At 46.8% G+C, this 22021-nt stretch overlaps 1 protein-coding gene across 1 annotated transcript in view; it reads right to left on the bottom strand.

The window, feature by feature from the left end:
• Eif3e (eukaryotic translation initiation factor 3 subunit e) overlaps positions 1-22021 on the bottom strand; it is a 35503-nt gene that overhangs the window by 11712 nt on the left and 1770 nt on the right. The window contains exons 4-10 of the mRNA XM_077690754.1: positions 21613-21658; positions 16857-16961; positions 8632-8757; positions 6352-6476; positions 4222-4339; positions 3194-3405; positions 619-721 (exon numbers count right to left, since the gene is read on the bottom strand). Coding sequence (XP_077546880.1) covers positions 619-721; positions 3194-3405; positions 4222-4339; positions 6352-6476; positions 8632-8757; positions 16857-16961; positions 21613-21658 — 835 coding nt within the window. The remainder of the gene's footprint in view (positions 1-618; positions 722-3193; positions 3406-4221; positions 4340-6351; positions 6477-8631; positions 8758-16856; positions 16962-21612; positions 21659-22021) is intronic.

Below are 22021 nucleotides of genomic sequence, written 5' to 3' on the forward strand. Positions count from 1 at the left end.
AGCCGTTCCACTCAATGTGAAAGCTGCCAGAAGTGCAGAGCAGTGATTTGCCAGAATGGGCTGTAGCGCCGTTATTCGCTCGCTGCTACCACCCAATGCAACTCAAATTTCCCGCCTTCGCAGTGCTCGCGTGCCCCCTGCCTGAAACTGTGCCAGCGGGAGTTCTGTTCTGTTTGTGCTTGCTTTTCCTCCTGCATGTGCCGGCATTGCACTGCCACTTTTTCCCCCTTACTATCATGAAAACCAACCCAACGAGCGTCCCTAAATAAATGAATGCGGGTGCTGCCCTGCACTTAAAAACTGTTATTTTCATTATGTGCTTACACCTCCCCTTACACCTTACGCCCAGGATTAGCTGTGCACTAAGCCATGTTTTCATGTACCTGCTGTTCCACCAGTAGTCGTAGTTTGGAGAGTTTTTCCATATTTATATTTTGGCTACAGGCTCACTATTGTGAAAGGCACATAAATTACACTAGTGAGCTTTCACTGCCGAAAAATTCTCAACAGCCCTTCCGCCCACCCCTCAAAGAACAACGTGGCAAATATTTGGTCCGAATCCCCACAAAAAGCCCAGCTTACTCGCCAAAGAACGCTGCACATTCAAAAAACACCCACCAGCTTCGAGTCAATCTTGGCATCGAGGTGGGCATTGCGAATCAGGTTGACGATCCACTTCTCAGCTGCCTCGGGCGTCATGTTGAGCTTCTCGGCCAGCATGCTGCAAGCGGGGAGAAATTTGAGGGGGCACATGGGTCTTTGGGACCAAAAAATTGCCCAAAAAAGCATTTGTTTACGTATCACTTTTCTCTTGATTTGCACGGTTTTTCCTCCGAAAATTCCATACGTGGAACAGTACCGGGTACTTCCAAAAGTCATAGAGGCCCAATTTCAACAAAGAAATAATAATTTCCCCATAATTCCCCACTTTTCGCCACGAGTGGTACTGCAGTGGTAGGAAATTCTCAAGAGCTACATCCCAGCATGTAGTTCAGCTAGGGAAATCATTTCTTTTTTTTGCTTCGAATACTTAAACTGTCCAATAAGGAAAGCAGATTTTGCATTTTGCCTTTCAGCAGTGGTTTAATTAGCGCTATTTTTAATTGGTTAGCAGGTCTACTTCAAGCCTTGAAGTGAGAATTGATGTAAACGTGTATGTGATTGCAAATAAAAAAAAAATTCGTCCCACATTTCATTCTCCTCAATTTCCGGTATCTATTCATGTCTTGCTTGTGATCTTTTGTTGAATAGTTTTTCCCCTATTGTTCCCAAGAACTATCAAGAAAGATTTTAAATTAACCTGGAAACTAATTACCTCACACAAAAACGAATTTGATATTTGAACTCAGCTAAAAGAACTGAACAAGCCCATGGAGTTTCATTAAAATTGGTTGGAACAAAAAATTACCCCACATTCCCACGAGGGGAACCCTGTGGAGAGCGACGCATCTTGGGGGTTCACTTGGTGTTTCCGTTGGGTTGATTCTCTAATTGCGTGAAACGTGTGAGGAACGCGTATGATGTGTTCTTTATTTAACACGCGGCGTAACGTTAACGATGACGGCCTTGTGGTCGCTGAAGTGTACGGGTAGTGGATGGTGAAGTAACGGGACCACCGTGCGATTTGCAGCGAAGATCAAGTCTATGCACGCGCCCGAAATCGGAACGCCGGTGCTGGAACGACCGCGGCTATGATGCAACGTGGCGCGGCTATGACGCAACACAATCCAACACAATCCACTGTAATCCAATTCAATCCAAGCCAAGCCAACCCAATCCAATCCAATGCCCCTCGCGAGAGAGTGTTCGCTATCGGAGAGGAGAGGGGGTGAGCGGCGAATAGCGCAGCTAGCGCGGCGAGGAGAATGGGGGAGGGGTGTGGACGGACAACAATGCCGTATGGAGGGACAAGGCGAGTGAATGAGATGCAGCGCATCTAAAAAAAAAAGTTTCAAGTCCCTTACCTGAATTGAAAATGAATTCAGTAGAATTACAAAAAAAAAAAAAAAAAAAACGCCAAGTCATTTCCTTGCAACAACTGTCCTTGCTTCCGTAACCTGTTTTGCGACCACAGCAAGCTGACAACGCACAGGCCGTTTACGTACTTGGAATGCGGACTAGTAGTTGGACACAGTAAGCAGCTCTCCGAATTGACAGCTACAATTAGTTAATGACCGGCAGGGCAGAAGGACAGTACCTTGCACTCACTGTTGCTGCATTTTGACGACTTAGGGTCAACGGTGCTGTGAGCCAACAGCCACACTAAAGCGCGGATGTCACACTATGCATACAAGCAACAGCTGACATCTTTATACAAAACTGCCTTGTGTTGCATCACAGCAGGAGTACAAAGATATTAGTAATTAAAGGAACCATGCAGACAAAATACAAGTTTGTTTTATTCGAAAGATTTTGTGTTTTACAGTGCCCCCACTGCTTGTCCGGCTTTATTGACTGCAAAATTTACTAATTTAAGCTAAAATTTTGATCCTCCCACCAAATCGTGTGTTTTAATGACGTCTGCAATGACATCATAAGAACGGGTTTTCAGGCTAAACTTGGTGTGAGTGGAGACTTGCTTACCGTTAGTCAACCTAGATGGCGCCACCATTCTGCAGCGGGCCGTTTTTCTGCCCTTGCTTTGTTTTTGATCGTATTTGTACCTGGCTTGTTTTTGTTCAGGGAGAAAATAATCGTTTTGTAAAACATAGTGCTCGCTCAACAAATATGGTCCCCTAAGGTTGCCGTCACTTACGCCAATCGGCCAGTGTCGTCTGAGACAATTCCAAAGCGGCGGACTGTGTGCATCTAAACGAAGCATAGTGCGCGAGGTATCAACAGCAGTACGCATCGGTACTTCCATGTTTGCACGTGCTTTCCTAACTTCCCCTGTTTGTCCCACCATTCTTACTGCTATAAAGAGAATGTGCCCTAAATTTAAGTGCAAATAGCTCGTTCGGCAAGCTTATAAGCTCTGCCTAATTTGCGTTTGCTTTTTCCGGCCTCCGCCAATCGCAGAGCTGGCTGGTATGATATCATATCTTCTGTTGCAGGAAATGAGCTACTGGGTCGCACGGCTATTCCCTTTTTTTCTAATTATGCAGCTTATTTGAACAAAGTTCACGCTAAAAATGGTGTCAGTATGATTCTAACGAGGCAGTCTTTAGAACGCTTGTCTCCTAAACGCACTCACTTGATGGAGATGCACTCGTGTATGCGGCAGAAGGTCTCGAAGATGAACAAGCGGGCGTTCTCGATGAAGTCGTCCTGGCAGGCAACCAGGAAGAAGTCATTGGACAGCACCACCTCGCACTCCCTCAGCTTCTGCTGGGCCTTGTCGAAGTCAAAGTTCACGAACAGGCACTCCACAAACTCCGTGATGGGGTCGTGGTACGTGTACGACTCCTGCATGTGCGTTTGGCATCGATCAAATCAGGCACGTCGATCAGGGCCACACCACAAAGCCAGTTCCCTATTTCCTCAATCCCGCAAATTGATGGGGAAGTTTCCCATTAATCCCTCCCCCAAACTTCACTCTGCTTATCCTGGTATAAACCAAGCGAATTAGCCCACAAATTGATTGATTGTGGGGTTTAACGCGCCGACGCAACGCAGGCGATGAGGCGCGCCGTAGTGGAGGGCTCCGGATTAATTTTGACCACCTGGGGATCTTTATCGTGCGCCGAAATCTCGTACACACGGGCGTTTTTGCTTTTCGCCTCCATCAGAAAAGCGGCCGCCGCGGCCGGGAATCGAACCCGCGACCTCGTGCTCAGCAGCGCAACGCCTTAGCCACTGAGCCACCGCGGCGGGTAGCCCACAAATTACTCTGACGAACAAGCGCAGCTGCACATGACACCTCAATTACTGCGGTTTGTGCATGACAATCGTTTCATCACGGAATATTCCGCAGCATTTTTGCTTTCTTGTCAGGAAAGAACTTGTGAAGCAGAAGCTGGTTCATGGGAACCAATCTTTAAATGTAACAGCAACATCAAGAGAATCAGCAAGAGGGTGCAGAATGACCTTTCCCTTAACTTAATTGAATTAGGCTTTTTCTTTGTTTGTTTGGATGGCTCTAGTGTGGTTTTAATGTGCCGGGAACAACGCCCCGGTAAAATTCGTCGTGCACTTGGTGAGCTTTATCTTGCCTTCCGTATCACATTTTGAACCCATGATATTCTACCTTAGGTCCACCGCTTGCCACTAGGTCCGCTGTACCTGCTGAATGACCTTGACCAAGTCGCGAAGGGCATTCCGCTTCTGCTTGTTGGTGATGACCGCACAAGTCAGGTAGCGCAGGATGTGCGGGCAGATGGTCTGTATCGTGTTGAGGTACCTGAAAAGGGGAGAGGGAAAATAATCAAAGCCCCTTCTCTTAAAAAAGACGGTTGAAGCACCAAGCTTCTTCCCATGCAACCCGAGTCAAAGTCCAAAATCCGAACTGCTCGTTCGACTATGTCGGAATGGCGCAATCGGATAGACGTCGGCTTCACAACGCGAGAAACCCAGGTTCGATTCCGACCACGGAAAGCGTTTCTTTTTTCTTGGGGCATTTGGTGTGCCTTTGCGGAGAACCACTGTAAGTTGGCTTTCCTGCAGTGCGCTTGGGGCGTAACGATTAAATACTGGCTTTCAACCAAAGACCGCGTTTCAGCCAGGATCATCATCATTGTCGGAGAAAGTTGGCTTTCCTTCAGTGTGTTTCAGTGTGGACGGTCGCCATCAATTACGCATAAAAAGTTTCACTTTAAAGGGGAACGGCAAAAGGGGTGATTTGGAAAGAGCTGGAAACCATTTCTAGGAATTCGCAGCATACACCATATTGGAGTAACTGGTCTGATCCATCACAAAGTGAAACAAGAAAAAAAAAATGTGACACCTCACTGCAGACAGCCATTTGGCGGAAAAAAATCAGTTGTCACTTTTACTTCACAAGTCTCTGCCTGATGACAATTCGAAGGGCATATTTCACTACCAGAAATGCATTACTGAAGATCCACCATGAACAGGCCTTGTGGATATAACAGCACCTTTCAATTAAATGAGGGTGGCAGATGTGAGCTGTGAACACTGCCTAATCACCACATCGCATCGACAACAGTGTGTGTAGCTATGTTTTCTCAATTCATTTATCCTGACTTTTCTTGTTTGCTAAAAAAGAACGCAAGCAAAGTGCCATTTCTCTTGCATTGCCTCTACCAACTCAGCGACATCAGCTACGACAAAGCACTCTCAGCGCCAAAAGTGGGATTCAATAGACTGTGGGCATGTACACCTTATTTGCCCACACCTGAATAAATACAAGGTCAATATTCGGCACCTGAGATACTCCCCAACCCTCACATCAATTTCTCAAGGTACTTGCACCAATTTGCAAAATGATGTGGCATCACCACCATAGTTTGTGGCACAACCCCAACCAAATAAACCAAAGCCTACTGTCGAACAATGAAAAATAGACAGCAGGAGTTAAAAGGAGTACTGACACCAATTTTCAGCGTTAATATTATTGCACAGTTCGCTTCCTTCACTCAGCAGAATACCCTGGCTGAAATATGAGCGGCCTGCAACGCGAAGAGCATACTTCAATCGGATCTCATTTATCGCGCCGACGGAGCAGCGCGCGGAGCGGCACTCAGAAAATGGACACCAGCGTGACACCTTCCCGTGGTAGCCAAAAGAAATGACGTGACAGCGATCATAAAAAACTCGTAACATCACTTCACGCATGCGGCCCCGTGAGCGGCGAGCGGGCGCCGGCGCATTCACAAACAGGTGCACGTAGCCAAAGCTACAGGCATAACCACTGCCCAGAAAGGCACTGTTGGCAAAAATAAAGTTCCGCACATGGAAAAGGAAGCAATAATAAATCCCAGAATCGCAACAGAAGTCGCCATCAGGACTTTTATTAAAAGCGGTCATCGAATTTCCGCCGCAATGGTAGGCCTAGCACCTTCAGGCAGCTCAGCCGTTCAGCTCCGGCGGCGGCGCAGTCGAAACAACGCCCCCACCGGCCTCCACAGTGTTTTGACGTTCACACAAAGCGGTGAGGTCATGCCGAGATTCTGTCATGTGCGCCTTTCGGGATGAAAGCACGGGAATTTGAAACAAACGATTTTCAGGCCGTTCAATGAAATGAATTATCGCGAGCTGAAGTATTTAAAGTGCTGTTTCGGGTTTGCCAGACCATTAAGCATCGATAAAAGCAATAAAAGTGGAACATGAAATTTTTGTGTCAGTACTCCTTTAAACCACACAATGCAGCCACAAAAATAAAAGTACAATAAAATTAATTTGGGAGACTACAAGCCGAGACCAGCCACGCAGCGGAGAGCGAGACAAACTCACTGCGCCTGCCCCAGGAAGAGCTCGATGATGAGGTCGCGACCCTTGGCGTGGTTGAAGAAGACAAAGAGGCTCCAGTGGATGAGCCAAGTGCGCTGCTGGAGGGACAGCAGCGCCGACGAAAAGTTCTGCACACAGCAAAGGCAACAACACCCTTGTTACAACTACAGAAGACCTGCTCAGAGCTCAACTTATGCACTGTGCTTGCAAGCTAAGAACAGTGCACCAGCCAGCGCAACCGCATATTCTCGCTTCGCCAAAAAGGCACAGAGGGGGACACTGAACACCACTTAGAGACACACTTTCACGCGCACATTCTTTTGATCTTCTACTCACGCAAGTGTACTGATCGGTGCTTTGGAAATTCTCCATTGTGCTAGCATACTGACCATCTGGATCCCAGTCTCAGTAGCCATTCCTTGTCTTTTTTTAATTTACTTCTTCACAATTTTTTCAGAAATTTTCTCAACCTGCTACCTTTTATGATGCCATTATCATGCAGCACGTGCTTACAATGCCTACTTGGTGCAGCTGTCTGCATTTGCACCTGCTTTAGCTGCAAATTCGAGGCAACGGGGGGGTGGGGGGAGACGAAAAATAACAAAACAAGACTAGCAGCAGTTTCCAGCTTTTGCCAAGTTAGGATGAAAGCACCAACACATGTGATTTTAAGGACACTACGTTAGTTTATGTAATAGACTTGTGCCACTAAGGTTTGTGCAGTACGCATCGGAAGTGCATACTGGCAGGTAGCACACACAACATAGGGAACCCAGTAAGCGCTAATAGGAGAAACACCCAGCAAGCTAAATACCACAGCAAACAAACTCAAACATACAGCGTGAAAGAGTACACTACACGTCACAGCAAACAAAACCAACTGCTCACTCACAGTGCACCGGTGTCAGCTTGCTGTTAAATAATCACATTTTGCCAAAAATGACTGACGTTTAAGGGTCAGGCTTCTTAAAGGGCCAAAGGGCGATTGTAGTGGGGCCTCTGGCTCCATTTGATCTTATCCCTTGAACGCTAATGTGCAGTTAATACACTGCTAACGATGTCCCTTATAACCGTAAAAATCCGAAAGAACGCCCGCCCAGAGGAGAGAGATATCCAAAAAATATGGGATGATTGATCTTTCGGAGCAGGTGGGAAAAACTAGAAAAAAAAAAAAAAAAAAACGCCGCACCGCCAAACAAAACTGTGGAAATATCAAAAAAAAAAGGGGGGGGGGGGGGCAAACTCTTCCAACTTAAGTGCGGAAAGGACAAATGAGTGACCACATCAACCCATGAATAGATGACTTGCGTTTATTTTGTCCGCTCATCGGCACTAAAGCCGTCGATTTTAGGGGGTGGGGGCGATCTTCGGGGTCTTTCAGTAAATTGAATATTTCACCCCTAAAAGGGGAGTGGGTGATGTTTCGGGGGAGGGCGTTCGCTCCGAACTTTATGGTACATCACTCCTGACTCCATTACATCCCTGTAGCACGAAAATTGACAGTTCAATATTTCTTGCATTTTTTTGCGGTCTGTGCACTTTCAACTTGGCCAAGAAAATTTTGACAAAAACTGTACATGCCATCCAGTGGTGTTCGCCAGGGTGCGGCATTTGGGCCTAAACCTCCGACAGTAAAGAGAGCCAAGAGCGCCGAAGAAAGTGTCTCTTAAAGGATTACTGACACGAAATTTCAAAGCTGAGATACCTATGTAAAATGCTTCCTTTTTATCAGGAGATATCTCCCAGCAAGTTTTAACAGTAACCGTTAGTATAACATAGGTATTTTAAATCCATTTTAATCTTTGCCCACACGAGAACGCCCAGAGCAGGCCGATATGACATCATCTGCTCCTTGCCCCAAACTGCCGACGGGGCTCCGGTGATGTAGCCGACGTGCTGGCTGCGGTTGGCGCGTGGCCCTACGCCGCGTGTATCACGTCATGGTTTTGGGACTGACGCCATGCTGCCCGGGCGTGTGGGCATGGCGAAAACCTCGGCCGGTCGGGACACGCATGTCCAGAACGGCAGCGGTGTGACAAGAATGGTGACATCAAGTGCACCCTCCTGTCATGGTGGCCGCTTGGTGTTTGTTTTCTCAAAACCGAAACTGACACGAATAAATGATGCCGTAAATGATTGTTTATGCTACGATCGACCGTCTAATGTGCCGTTCTATGATAAGTGGGCTAATAGGCGCCCATAGCAGCGGAAAAGAACGTAACACGAAAATTTCATGCCAGTACTCCTGTAAGAGCGCCACACATCACGCGGGAGCCCGCTCACATTGTTGTCGATGTACTCTCGCAGACGGCTGAGATCGTCCAGCGCCACATCCCAGTTCTGCATCAGGATCTCCGAGGCCAGCTTGCCCCACAGGTTGTTCAGATAGTTCTTGTCGTTCGGCGAGATCTGCAAAGGCAAGGACGAGGGAAGCTCACCCACCACCCCAAAACGTGAGCCCGCCAGCAAAGGTATAACTCGACCTGCACTTGAGAAAGCTTAAAACCAATGGAGACCGCGGGTCCCTTTTGAGATGAAAAAAATTGTATGGAGCAGCAGGCGTCTCCGTGAGAACTCCTGTTGCAGCCAGCGCCACCTATAAGTTTTTTAAATCAAACTAAACAGTTATTTGAAGAACTTTATAAAACTTTGTCATGAAATGAGGAAACAAGCCTATTTAGGGCAATAAATGAGGATTAATTTAACAAACAAAACTTCTGAAACCAACTGGTAAGCAGCGGCCGCCGGGGGCACTTACAACAGGAGTTCCTCAGCAGAAACTTTCATCACAAAAAGGACCCCCCGAATCGGCCCTGATTGACACACTTCTCTCTTCTAGTACACTGTAGCTGAGGTGCAACACACTCACATCACCGACAGCAGATAAAAGTTTACGAGAACGGTAATAGTGCCCCAGCTAGAGCCTGACCCCACTTGTAACAATCCCGGTTACAACGTTGCACTTTACTCCATAGGACAACGAACAACCACAGCACTGCCAGCTTCACCATTTGAAATGCGGCACATAACCTGCTCGGTTATAAGCACTGAATGAATAGCGTCACATGGCCCTTATGCGGGCCCGGTGTGACATGCATCTTAAACCATGATAGACGCGCACCATTGCATGCACATTATTTACAGCGCATTTCTTATCTTTCTGCTTCTAACAAGCAATCTCTCCTTTCTCTGCAGCAAGACTAGCCATGAGGGGAGACTGTAGGGGTGTGCGAATATCATTTTTTTAATTTTTAAGCGAATTCGAATAATAAAAACAAAGTTCGAATCGAATCGAATATTTTTCGAATACAAATACTTATTGTTTTTTTGTAAAATTAAAGTTTTCACCATCTAGAGACACAAAAACTGCAACTTTATTGCACAAAAAATCATACAAAGTAAAATTAGAAATTACACAATACCATTGACCTCAACAGGTTAAGGTCTGCACTCACTTAAATGTTAACATGGAGAAAGGTTAACTGCTCGACATGTTCGGGGAGCAATGACAACCTCCTGCTCGTCACGACTCCACCAGATACCGAAAGTAGCCGCTCACTTGAGACACTAGTGGCTGGCATGCCCAAGCCCGTGCACATTGCCCCGCGCTGATACAGTAGACTCTCGATGATACTAATCTTGCGGGACCGCGAAAAATATTCGTATCATCCGAAATTCGTATGAACCAACACAGACCAAAAAATTGAGCGCTGAAAAAAGTTTTCGTTTATTTCTTCTCTTACTTTCACGTGAAGAAATTCGTGATTTTTTCTGCTTTTTTTAACCCCCATGTCGCAAAGCAGTCCTTTCTGGAGCACGTAAAGCTTCACGCTCGTCTCCTCACTCGCTGTGCCCAAGCTCGCTACACGCCGCAACAGTCAAGCGTGAACCGCATGGTGCATTTTTGCACGCGATTCGCTCGCCTCGGCTCTGCGAGCGCTGTATTTTCACGCCCGCATTGACGATTTCGCGCCCACGGTAGCGCCTACCTCGGTCAGAAAATGACGCACGACGCGCGTGGCAGAATGGAGGAGCCTGACTACTTGCGATGAGATCGAGACAGCCGGCTTGGCTCCACCGGAGATGGTTAGGCTTAGCACCCCGGCAAATATTTTACGGGCACTTTCTAGCGGCGCGGATGATGTTTTATAGTACCGTTTTCGCATGCATTAGAGAGTTTTAGCAGTCCGTATGCTCCGGCCGTTCCGTTCGTTATGTTGCTACCGGGTTTACCGGGACCCGACTGCACATGCGCCATTTGTTCCGTACGCGGCCGGCAACGTTTTTAGATTAGGTCAGTTTGCAAACTGCGCCTCGAGAGGCGGTACCATTTTGTCGCCATTCCGACAGGTGGCGCTGGCGTTGCGTTGAGATCTAGTTTGAGGAGCGAGGCTCGCCCCGGCCATGTGTTTTCGCTGTGCTGTTGGCGCTCGCCTGCTCGTCACGTCTGTATTAACGTATTAGCTCTGTGCTGTCATCGTGCATACATATTTTAGTGGATCTCTGAAGTGTCGGTGCGGTTTGTTGACGTCCTGCGCGCCAGGCTGCCGTTCGGGGTATGCTTCGGAAGCGGCCAAGTCCGTGCAGCGGCATTTCTTCAAAGCGCCAAAGGGTCCTGACGGATTGAAGGCGTGGGAAATCGCGATTCCGCGGAAAAACTTCAAGGTTACGCCATAAACATACGTTTGTGACATTCATTGTGAGCCTTCAGACGTCGTCAACTGTTACGAACACGTCGTGAACGGTCAAACTGTAAGGATACCGTAAGGCAGGTGGACTCTGAGAGACCGCGCGGCGCCCCGTATTTTCCCTGACATACCTGAGCATCTTTCGCCACCAAAGACGTCAAAGTCATGCCGAAAACCATCCAAATGGATGACAGTGGTTCCCACCTATGTTGCGTCCTGCCAAAATGATGGGCCTTTGCGCGAGGAAACTGGCGTAAGTGGCGCGAGTGGTGTAGAAAGCGCCGATGTCAGCACGTACGTTGGGAACTGCACGAGTTGTGGTTCGCAGTTATGCAGGAATTCAGCAAATGTCCGACATTTAAATCGTAGAATGTGAAGGCTTCGTCTAGGCAGGTTATCTTCTACAAGCTCGAACATTCTGGGTGCAATTGTGCTGATTGAGAAGGGTGCAGTAGTCGGGCAAAACTTGTCGGATGAAGTTAATTCAAGAGGTTTACTTGTACCGCCGTGTAGCTACAGCGATAAAAATGGGAATATTCACCCTCAGCTGCCAAGGCAGGAGAATGTAGCAACATTTATTCGCTACATTGCTGCCTTAAAGATCAGCCCTTGGAACAAATGTTACCTGTTTCCAGACGTTTCATCCGCAACAACTGCCGTGAAAGGGCATGCAGTGTGTGTGGCACAACATATTTACGGTGCTGTCAGATAAGATCCCTACCCGGCGCGGTGGCTAAGGCGCCGTGCTGCTGGGCGCAAGGACTCGGGTTCGATTCCCGGCCACGGCGGCCGCTATTCTGATAGAGGCGGAAAGCGAAAACACCCGTGCGTTCGAGATTTCAGCGCATGTTAAAGATCCCCTACGTGGTCAAAATTAATCCGGAGCCTTCCACTACGGCACGCCTCATCACCTGTGAAGCGTCGGCGCGTTAAACCTCTTATACATAAATTAATCTGACTAGTCAAAACTGAGAAGTGTTGCCTAACTGTAGATTGCAAAAAGAAACGAGCAGGAAAAATCAACGCAGAAGACAGCATAAGCGATGGCTCAGCGGAAAAACTACCAGGCTAAACGCTTTAAAAAATCGGCATAAGCAGGGCCACAAGAAGATAAGTGAAGGCTAACACTTTAAAAAATCGGCATATCAGGACTACAAGAAGATAAATGAAAGTGTCTGTGACCCTAACAGATAGTCCATCAGATTTACGAACCAACAAAAAAGAATAGCGGTACGACAAACATTCTCATCCGAGAAAAAACGTTTATTTCTCGTAAGAAACCACATTTATACCTGTCAGGGAAATAAAAAAAAAACATTGGTTTAATAATTGGTTCAGTTTTCTTTGTTAACAGCGAAGCTGTTTAACAAATCATAATTTTTCCTGTCCGCAGTTAAAATACCAAGAATTTGCTGAGCGCGTGCACGTGAGCGCGCACGTCAGCACTTGGTTTCCAATCGGCTCACTTGATCAGTTTTGTTGGGGTTGTAAATATGTTCTTGTGAAAACGTACCTACTGCATTTGCTTCCACAGCATAAATAGAAATGTCGAGGCGCCTTTTCTTGATTCCAAGTAGATGGCTGACTATTGTAGGTTTTCCCGCAGTTTCAGAAGTGTAAGACGTGTTCGGGTATGCTTTAAACATTATTGAGCTATAAGGGATCCCGTACTGGGGAAAAATAAATGAAAAAATAAATAAATGGAACGGGAAGCAGCCGAAGACAAGCGGACTGTGCAGTGTTTGCCTTGTCTTTTTTTTTTTTTTCTTAAGTACAGCTTGTTTCTCGTTATAATGTCGATAAAATTGTAAACCCTCAATCACTTAAGCGTTAGAGTAGAGCGAATTTTTATTTCGCATGCCAAAGAAGAACATTAACGGTGTGCTGGTCGTTCACCGGCGCCTTTCCAAGCAAGGAGTAGCAGACGACGCGCCGAGACCGATCTCAACGCTACCGCAGCGCCACCGCCTGGTCGGCGACAGCACCGGCCCGCGCCGCGGTGCTTGGAAGGCCGCGCTCTTTGCCAACTGACCTAATCTAAAAACGTTGGCGGCCGGTGTCTCTCCCGGCACTCTGCTTCCGTGTTACCGTATCCGGAGCCCGCAACCGGCTTGCATTGCTCTGGTCGGCTCGGGTGTTGGGAACTTTAGGTTTAGCGTCCTGGCGAATATTTGATCGCCGCTATCTGTGCAACTGCGAATGACAATCCGTAACACAACTTTTCACCACACTATCATCCCCTTTCTCGCATGTGAAACTTTATTTGAGCTACAACTGCCGTTTGAGCAATCGGTGACCGAGACATCTGCGTAGCCTGTTTCGATGCTTCCGCGCAGGTATCGCCATCTCTCGGCCGCTCGGCGCACCACGCGCCGCGGCATCCACGGCCGGTCAGCATAGGCTTGCATCGCGGCAGATATATCTGATCGCCGCTTTTAAAATAAGCCCTGAGAACAATCCCTAGCACAATTTTTCACCACAGTAACACCTACTTTCTCGCAGGTGGAACTTCATTTTAGCGATCAGATTGATTCGGAAGAGCAGCGACAAGCGGTTGCTATCGTGGTCTGCGCCGGTTCGAGCCACTGAGTGTGCCGAGCTGGCAGGCGCGACCGGCGTGTGCACGGACTGTTTCCAATGCAGAAAACGCTTCACGATTGCCTGCTTTATCCATTTCTTGCGTACAAACGCGCGGAATCTACAAATTCAGCTCAGCGATCGTCATAGTCGACCATGGAGAAAAACAGTGGGCGGAGCGGCGCCGACGAGACATCGCACACCCGCATCGGGCAATGTGTCTCAAATTCACGCGTATGACTAGTCGTGGTGACAGTCGTAACGATCAGTCGCATACGAATCGCGTGTACCAATCGTACATGTGTCTAGCGCTTCAATCGGGCAAGGCCAAGGCCATTCCTCCACGTGAACGGCGCGCGACCATGTCGTCACCTGCGCTCGCTCTGGTGCCGTCACCGCCGCCGCAGCCCCTGCCTCACAATGCGTCCGGCCGAGCCCGATTTATTTTAGATTTGCAATGCTTTAGGGGAGAGAGAGAGAAAGAGAGAGAAAGACTTTATTTATGGCCAGCAGGGAGTGGGAGGTCGGGATGCGCAGAGCCTCCACATCCCACCCACGTTCACGACGTCTTCAGGACTAGGCCCCGCTGGCGTCGGCGTGAGCGGTAACTGCGTTGTTTATTTACGTATTTTTAGCGTGTGAATTTTTGCAACAACTCGGCTAATCAGCCGTCACACGGAACGAATGGTACGACGCTACGGAGTGCTAAAACACATTTTCCGTCTCACTACACGGAAAGAACCCGGTACGTGCGCGCGCATGCGCAGTCGGGTCCCGGTAAACCCGGTAGCAACGTAATGAACGGAACGGCCGGAGCATACGGACTGCTAAAACTCTCTATTATCAGCTCCTTTACCGCACAAGCAACTTCGTGTCTCCCTTGAGCCGCATTTTAAAGAGCGGTTAGAAACGGTCACTCGAGCGCCCGCTCCACTTCGCGGCTGGAGCCGACGCCATGTTGACGACGCCGGCCGCGCCGCGCGCAGCGTGGGGGTGGTTTCCCGGCGGTGTCAGCGTGTGTTGGGCGTGCGCAGAGCGTTTTCGCGAGCAGAAAACAACAACACCGATACAGTCTGCGAAAGCACGTACCGTTCGCCGTGTATATGCTTCGCCACTTTGCTACTGAGACACGCTCTGATTTTTTTTTTTTTTTTTTAGTTTTGGGTGGTTCGAATATTTCGAACCATAACAGTGTCATTCGAATCGAATCGAATACCACAAAATTCGAATCGAATTTTCGAAGTTTCGAATATTCGCACACCCCTAGGGGAGAAACATTGTGCCAGCTTTGTACCTCCACCACTTTCCCTGTCCTTAAACAACTCTTTTTTAATCACTACCAGTTTAACCACGCCCATGCTTTGAGCATTTTTCTGTCCGTCGGACGTATATCACAATGAGTAGGTTTGTGGCTTTGCTTCCCTGATTCGCTGCTTAAACATGACCACTAAACGACTAAGGAATCACCCTCTTGGTTCAATTTATGCCTTTCAATATTGTCCCAAGTGGTTTGACTATTGCCCTGAGGTTCCCTGCACACCTAATGCAACATACGTTACAACCAGGCCAAGGAATGGGTTAGTAACACAGTCACCATCAAGGTATTCATTACCAGACATAGAGCGTTCTGTGCACAATGAGAGTCTCTTTAAACGTCATCTGCTTGCCTTTATTTTGAGCCACCTTAATCAATTCCTTGACCTCCCAAACCTCTATTATCTTGTTGCTCCGTCTAGCATTCTGCCGCCTGAGCCTTCTCCCTATTTGCATTCCTCCGTAGCAACACAGTCACTAGCGCTGACTACTTGTTGGCTGTTTTTCACGTTACAAACTTTGTTTCATCTTGGTGTTGAAAGCCCTTACAGAACAGGGACGAAGGTAGAATTCGACAACGTCGCAAGTTTTAACTCTGCCTGAACCATTACTTTTTGTATTTGTTTTTACAGGGTTCGTACGAGCTTCAAAAGCGAAAATTCAAGGGTTTTCAAGGACCAGAAAACACATTTTCAAGGCCGCCGTCTAATGTTTTATCTGCGATTATTTACAACTTTTTCAACACAGTGCGAAATTTCGTTATTGCCCAATACCCAAGCACATTAGTGCACATTTAGATAGGCGCTAACGGGTTCGTGAATGCTCCCCCAGTTTTATTTTTTATTTGACAGCTGGCATTTAGAGGTCTTTCTTTTTTCTTGGTGTTTTGCTGAGGCTGTTTGATTTCAAAACTTCATAATGTTGCCTGCATCTTCTGCTTTGTCAGCAAGAATATGAGCTGAAATTAAATCAGCAAGTGTTGCTGCAAGGCAGGAATAACTATGTACACGTCCACCATTTGCACGTAAAAGCAAACGCAGATGGAGCGTATGAGGCACAGCAAACATGCAATGAGCGGCCGTCCACAGACTAAATAGAACATGCAAGATAGAGAAGAGAAGCTGGCCTTCACTGGATTGTATCATGACATGGATTCTATTGAGGAATGCTGTTCACAATGTTGACTCGTAATAATGACAATCCACCAAACTCGTAATTTCATGCAATACACTGAAACTTGATTGTTACAATGTTTCTTTACATTTTTAACACCTAAAATCCACGACAAACACTATAAACTCTTGTGAAAAGATAGGGCCATTGGTTCTCTCCAGAAAAATCAAGGGTTTTCAAGGACCCTTTAAAAATTCCAGGACTTTCCAGGCCTTGAAATTGACACTTCTAAATTCAAGGGTTTTCAAGGTTTTCAAGGACCTGTGCGAACCCTGTTTTTATTATTGTCTTGTCTTCCCCAGCAATCGAACCAATGTTGATATTCACGACGATTCTTTGCCTTTCACTGCGCCAAATTTTGCACCACGTCCGTGATATACGCTTTACATTCCAAGTATTTGCAACATGTTTTTTTATTCTGTATATTATGTTTTTACAATGTGACTCCACTCCTGCAATAATCCCATAACGGGGTTGACAGTATCCTGAAATAAATAAAATAAACAAAATAAAAACAGATGACACGGATCTCTATTTTTTCTCGCCGTGTCGTCTGTTCTTTTTTTTTTTTTCTACCATCGTCCCTGTTTTGTGAGCGCTTTCAACACCAAAATGCACATTTACAAACTAGTCCAACTGCCCGTTCTATTGCATTACAAACTTTTCCCCAAAAAAATATTTTCTTTTGGCTTGATCTCGGATACAAAATGTGCACTTTCCATCTTTCAAGCCCAACACCCAAAGCGCAGTACTCACCAGGAAACGGTGCAGATAGAGGCATTCCCCAGCCCCCGTGTAGCTGCCAGTCTCGTACTGATGCTTGGCATAGGCATACAGGCTGTCGATCATCTCGGGGTTGATCTGGAGACAGATGTAAGAAAGTTAGGAGAAAAAAAGTCAGCACACAGGGCTGTTTTAAAAAGTTTTTTTGTTTGTTTGTTTGAGCACAAATGTCGCAACTTTTGTATCTTTCAGCAATTTTTCAAGGACAAGGGCATCTAGTTGAACCGGCATCTAGTATTTTTCTCGCCAGTTAAAACTTGTTTCTCAGTGGCTCAAGCTTTGAATTGCTGCCTTCTAGCAGAAGACGGTGGCCGCCATCAAGCCGATAGCCAACCAAAATCCAGTAGCCAGCATGCTCCCCCCGCCACCCCTCCTGATGCTAAGTCCTAAATATCCCCTAATTCTAAGCCCTCTCTAGCAATTTGGCAAAGAGAGAGCAAAATGAAAAAGCATTGACATGGTATCTAGGGCTTGGGATTGAGATAATACGTTACAGTCACCGACTGATTTTTCGGACGCCCTATTTTTCCGACGTGCCTGAATATTTGACTCTACCATGGCATTGTCACGCAATCTATAGAGTCAATGTACAACGTCGATGAAAATTTCGGAAGTCCGAACCCTTCTCATTTGATTCGTGGATTTTTTTTAATCGAGAGTTGAAAGCTACCGAAAACGCAAACTTAGGAAGCATTCTATTTTTCCGCATCCTCAAACCTGCATTGAATGTTCACTGTCAGCTGATCTTGCACACAGCCTCGATAGCACACACCGCTTGCCGCAGAAATATAGATAGATGTTGGCTCTTTTCTGTAGAGATTTTTTTGCCCCCCAAAAAGGTGAAAGCACTTCTAACCACAGTAAATATTTTAAGCATACAATATCTTGCAGTTGGTCACAGTTAGAAATTACAGAACCTTGTTATTTTGACATTTGAGAGCAGGAAAAAAGGCAGTCGTCAGTCGCCATGGCGACTGTTTAGTTGCATATGGTCAGTTGTGCTTTTTGCATTGCCACTTCAAAAAAAAAAAAAAAAATTGGCCGCGTATCTGCTCCTTTCGTTGCAAATGTCGTCAAAAGACGATAGTCTTTGTAGACATTTGCCATGGAAATGCAACCCTTCGCTTTCCCGCTCACCTCTTATGCTGTTCCTGTTCCGTCACGCTCATCCCAAGGTAAACACACTAAAGGTTTGCTCAAGGCGATTTGAATTTACCGCGTTCCCCTGCTACAGGCCGGGTTCCTCGATGCCAGCGCTGCAGTACAGCGGAGACGCGCGTGAATGGAGGCAGCCGACTTCAAGGTTTACAGAACTGCGTGGCCGGGCTACACATGCATTCCAAGCAGAATGCTGATTGATTGATTGATTTGATTGTATGGTTTAACGCGCCGATGCAACGCTGGCAATGAGGCGCGCCGTAGTGGAGGGTTCCGGATTAATTTTGACCGCCTGGGGACCTTTAACGTGCGCCGAAATCTCGTACACACGGGCGTTTTTGCTTTTTGCCTCCATCAGAAAAGCGGCCAACCAGAACGTGGAACCTAGCTAGTGGAACCTTTCGTTGCTGTTGCCGCGTGATTTTTCATATGCTGCCAGGAGGCGGCGGTTTTCTGCAGTAGATGTAGAATATCATTCGCTATCGAAAAAGCAAGCATCCATAAATTTTTTAATAAAGGAACACTGTAAATATCCCTTGTGCACTAATTTTCTGTCTTATATTTGCGTAATGTCTTGTTCTTGTTCAACAAAGTTGACAAGTATGAACATATAAACCGGGCATAGAAGTTTACATGTGGCTGTGAGTATATAAGACTATTGCGCAATATCTATTTTAGTTTGGCTGGGTGGCTGAATCAAGTCACAGACAGACAGACAGGCATACAGACAGACAGGCACACAGACAGACCAAAATTTCTGGGTTTAAGTAGCCCAAGAAAGACTATCGTCTTTAAAACTCTCATCGATGTGAAAGCTGACCTATTGGCACGGCAGTGCAGCACCCCACAGAAACAGATTGACGAGTTTCTCACGCTGCTCGGTAAATAAAACGACTTCTGGCGTGAATTCGTTTTTCGTACTGTCCGATTTTCCCGATGCTATCCTGGCCCCTTGTGGGTCTGAAAAATCAATCGGCGACTGTATGTGCTGGGGCTAAAAAAAGGAAGATTGCTCCAGTGCGTATCTGTCAAAATCTCATGGCAATGCTTCTACACAAAGGCAAAACACTGCACTGAAATTGGAAACTAAAGCAAGGCTTGCAACCTGCGGCGATGGGGCAGCCGGTTCGTAATGCTTACAGCTGCAGTTTTTTGCCTTTTCAAAAACATGTACAACTAATGTTGCCAGATATGTTTGTAGCGCCCTCTGGTTGGCGCTCTTAGCCTTGGCGCCGGCTATGAAAGACGAGAATAAAGAAACGAGCGGCGCGTGCTTGGTGCGCCAGCACGGCACGGGCAGTTCGATTCCGAAAGCCTGCCACGCTGGTACTTTCCCTCTTGCACTGCGCTGCGACCCCGCGGTTCCCGACAGTGGTAACCCGGACGTGACGATGTGGTGGGTAACGCTGTACTTGGGCGGCTGCTTTAAGTTGCAGGGTCAAGTAGCCTGCAGCAGCTAAAACGATGCGAGTGGACTGTGGCAAGCGCTGCAGAAAAAGTTCTTTTAAAAGTGCATTGTTGGAGTCCATGTTGCTCGCGCCCACGAGCTGTCACATGGTGTTGAGCAGCTGGGAAGGGCGGCGATCTCCAAGCTCTTCGTGGGTGAGCAGGTGCCGAAAGCGCGCGCTCTCAGACGCCGTTCAGACAACTACGCCGTTCAGGGCGCTACAGGGCCCCCCGCCCAGACATTCCGTCTGGGCGGGGGGCCCTGTAGCGCCCTCTGGTTGGCGCTCTTAGCCGGCACCTTGGCGCCAGCTATGAAAGACGAGAATAAAGAAATGAGCGGCGCGTGCTTGGTGCGCCAGCACGGCACGGGCAGTTCGATTCCGAAAGCCTGCCACGCTGGTACTTTCCCTCTTGCGCTGCGCTGCGACCCCGCGGTTCCCGACATGTTCATTCTACCTTTACGGGCCCTTAGCTTACTGCTCTCTTCAAAAAAAAAAAAGGGGGGGAAGCTCCACCAGACCCATTTTGCCATTCACAATTTGTGACGGCAAGTCATAATGAGGAGAACTGTATGCGGCGGCAATGACTGCATTCCCATTTTAAGCCCTTTCTAGGTTATTTTGCATTTTCTGCCTTAATTACTTAATTCACTTCATCATGCAGACAAGCAAAATACACTGATATTTCCAATAAATGCTGTAAAGTTGCATGACTTTTTCGAATTCAGAGAATTCATACATATAGATAGCTACACAGCTTGTTGTGAAGCACTGTTTTAAGTTTTCTCAGCGGTACTCAAGACGACACAGCAGATAAGTTAACAGACTTCCACCCTGCAAGCAGTGCTCCAACATGGCAGCTACGGTGATGTCAGTGCAAACTATTCATCGCAATACTCCGGAGTGTTATAACAGAGCAGTGACACATCACTACTCTGTGCAACACTGAGCAGGAGGAACACATCAGTACTTTTTGAGACTCTACTGATTGTTCTAGTATTTGGCACAAGTCTCCACGGCATTCCAAAAATTCATCGGCAGCTACTTATGGATATTTGGTTTTCAGTATATTCAGGGCATGTAACAGTAGCAACAAATATGCCCCCGAGGCACTTAAAGGGCCCATGCAGACAAAATACAAGTTTGTTTTATTCAAAAAATTTCGCGTTTTATAGTGCCCCCAGTGTTTGTACAGCAGCAAATAATGCCTATTCACTGAGAAATTAATCAGTTTAGGTTAAACTTTTCATTCTCCTGCCAAATCGTGCGCTTTCGTGACATCTGCAATGAAGTCATGAGGGCGGGTATTTAAACAAACTTCCACTGTGTCATTCCACCTTGCAACCTTGTTGGCCGTCAGTCCCCCGAGCTGGCGCTACCATACTCAGCCACGGACCGTTGTCCGCCATTGCTTTGTTTTTGACCGTATTGGCACATGGCTTGTTTTTGCTACTGTAGAACGTAATCCTCTTGTGAAACATGGCGTATGCTCGACAAACAGGGTCACGTAAGACGTCGCTTACGCCAATCGGCCAGTGTCGTGTAAGACAATTCCAAAGTGGCGGAGTGCTGAGCAGCTAAAATAAACATAGTGCGCCCAGTACTAACATCAGTGTGCATCAGTACTTCTATGCTTACATGTATTTTTATAACTTTCATTGTTTACCCCACTATTTGCTGTAAAATGAATATGCATTACATTTAAGCACAAATATCTCGTTTGGCAAGCTTGTAAGCCCTGCCTAATTTGCATTTGCTTTTGCGGGCCTCAGCCAATCGCACAACTGGGCCCATATGACATCATAGTTTCCGTTGCAGGAACTGAGCTAGTGGGTTGCATGGCCATTCCCTTTTTTCCTATTTATATAGCTTATTTCAGCGAATGTGCATTAAAAGTGGTGTCAGTATGATTCTAACGAGGCGATCTTTCGAATGAACCAAACTTGTGTTTTGTCTGCAAGGCCCCGTTAAGAATCCCCTGCTCTGCTAATTAGATCAGAAAGGAGAGGCATTATAAATCATTCAACTGCAATATTTGTATCAATAGATGTTTACTATCATGAATTCTCGTTCAAAAAAGTTGACGACGAAAGGGTTGTGAAAGACTAGGAATGACCGCTACTCACCTGACTGCAATTTTGCATCAGGTAGTCCATGACCTGCCGACTGTCCCTGAATGAGAGACCCAAAACAAACAAATTGGTGCCAAGCACGCGACAGAAAATTTCAAGTTTAAGAGCAAACTGCAAGCTTTTTGCTCAACTTGATTTTGTTTGCCCTCATCAAGCAATAATCTGAAACATTGGGCCTCCAGCCCGAAATTGTGCACTTATCATCCCAACAAAGATTAATACAAACCAATAAACAAGAAACATACCACCACCAAAAGAATTTAAATCCACATTGATATGAATAGACTGAAGAAAAATTAAAGTTGTTCAGCACTTGGCGAGTACTTTAGCCATCAGTTTTAATGTAGGCAGCGTTATTACAGTATTACAGTACTTATGAAAAGATCCAGTGGTTTCATTCGTG

The sequence above is a fragment of the Haemaphysalis longicornis genome, unplaced genomic scaffold, assembly GCF_048455015.1.
Source record: "Haemaphysalis longicornis isolate Haplotype H1 unplaced genomic scaffold, Haemaphysalis longicornis Haplotype H1 scaffold_10, whole genome shotgun sequence".
Classification (NCBI taxonomy): Eukaryota; Metazoa; Arthropoda; class Arachnida; order Ixodida; family Ixodidae; genus Haemaphysalis; species Haemaphysalis longicornis.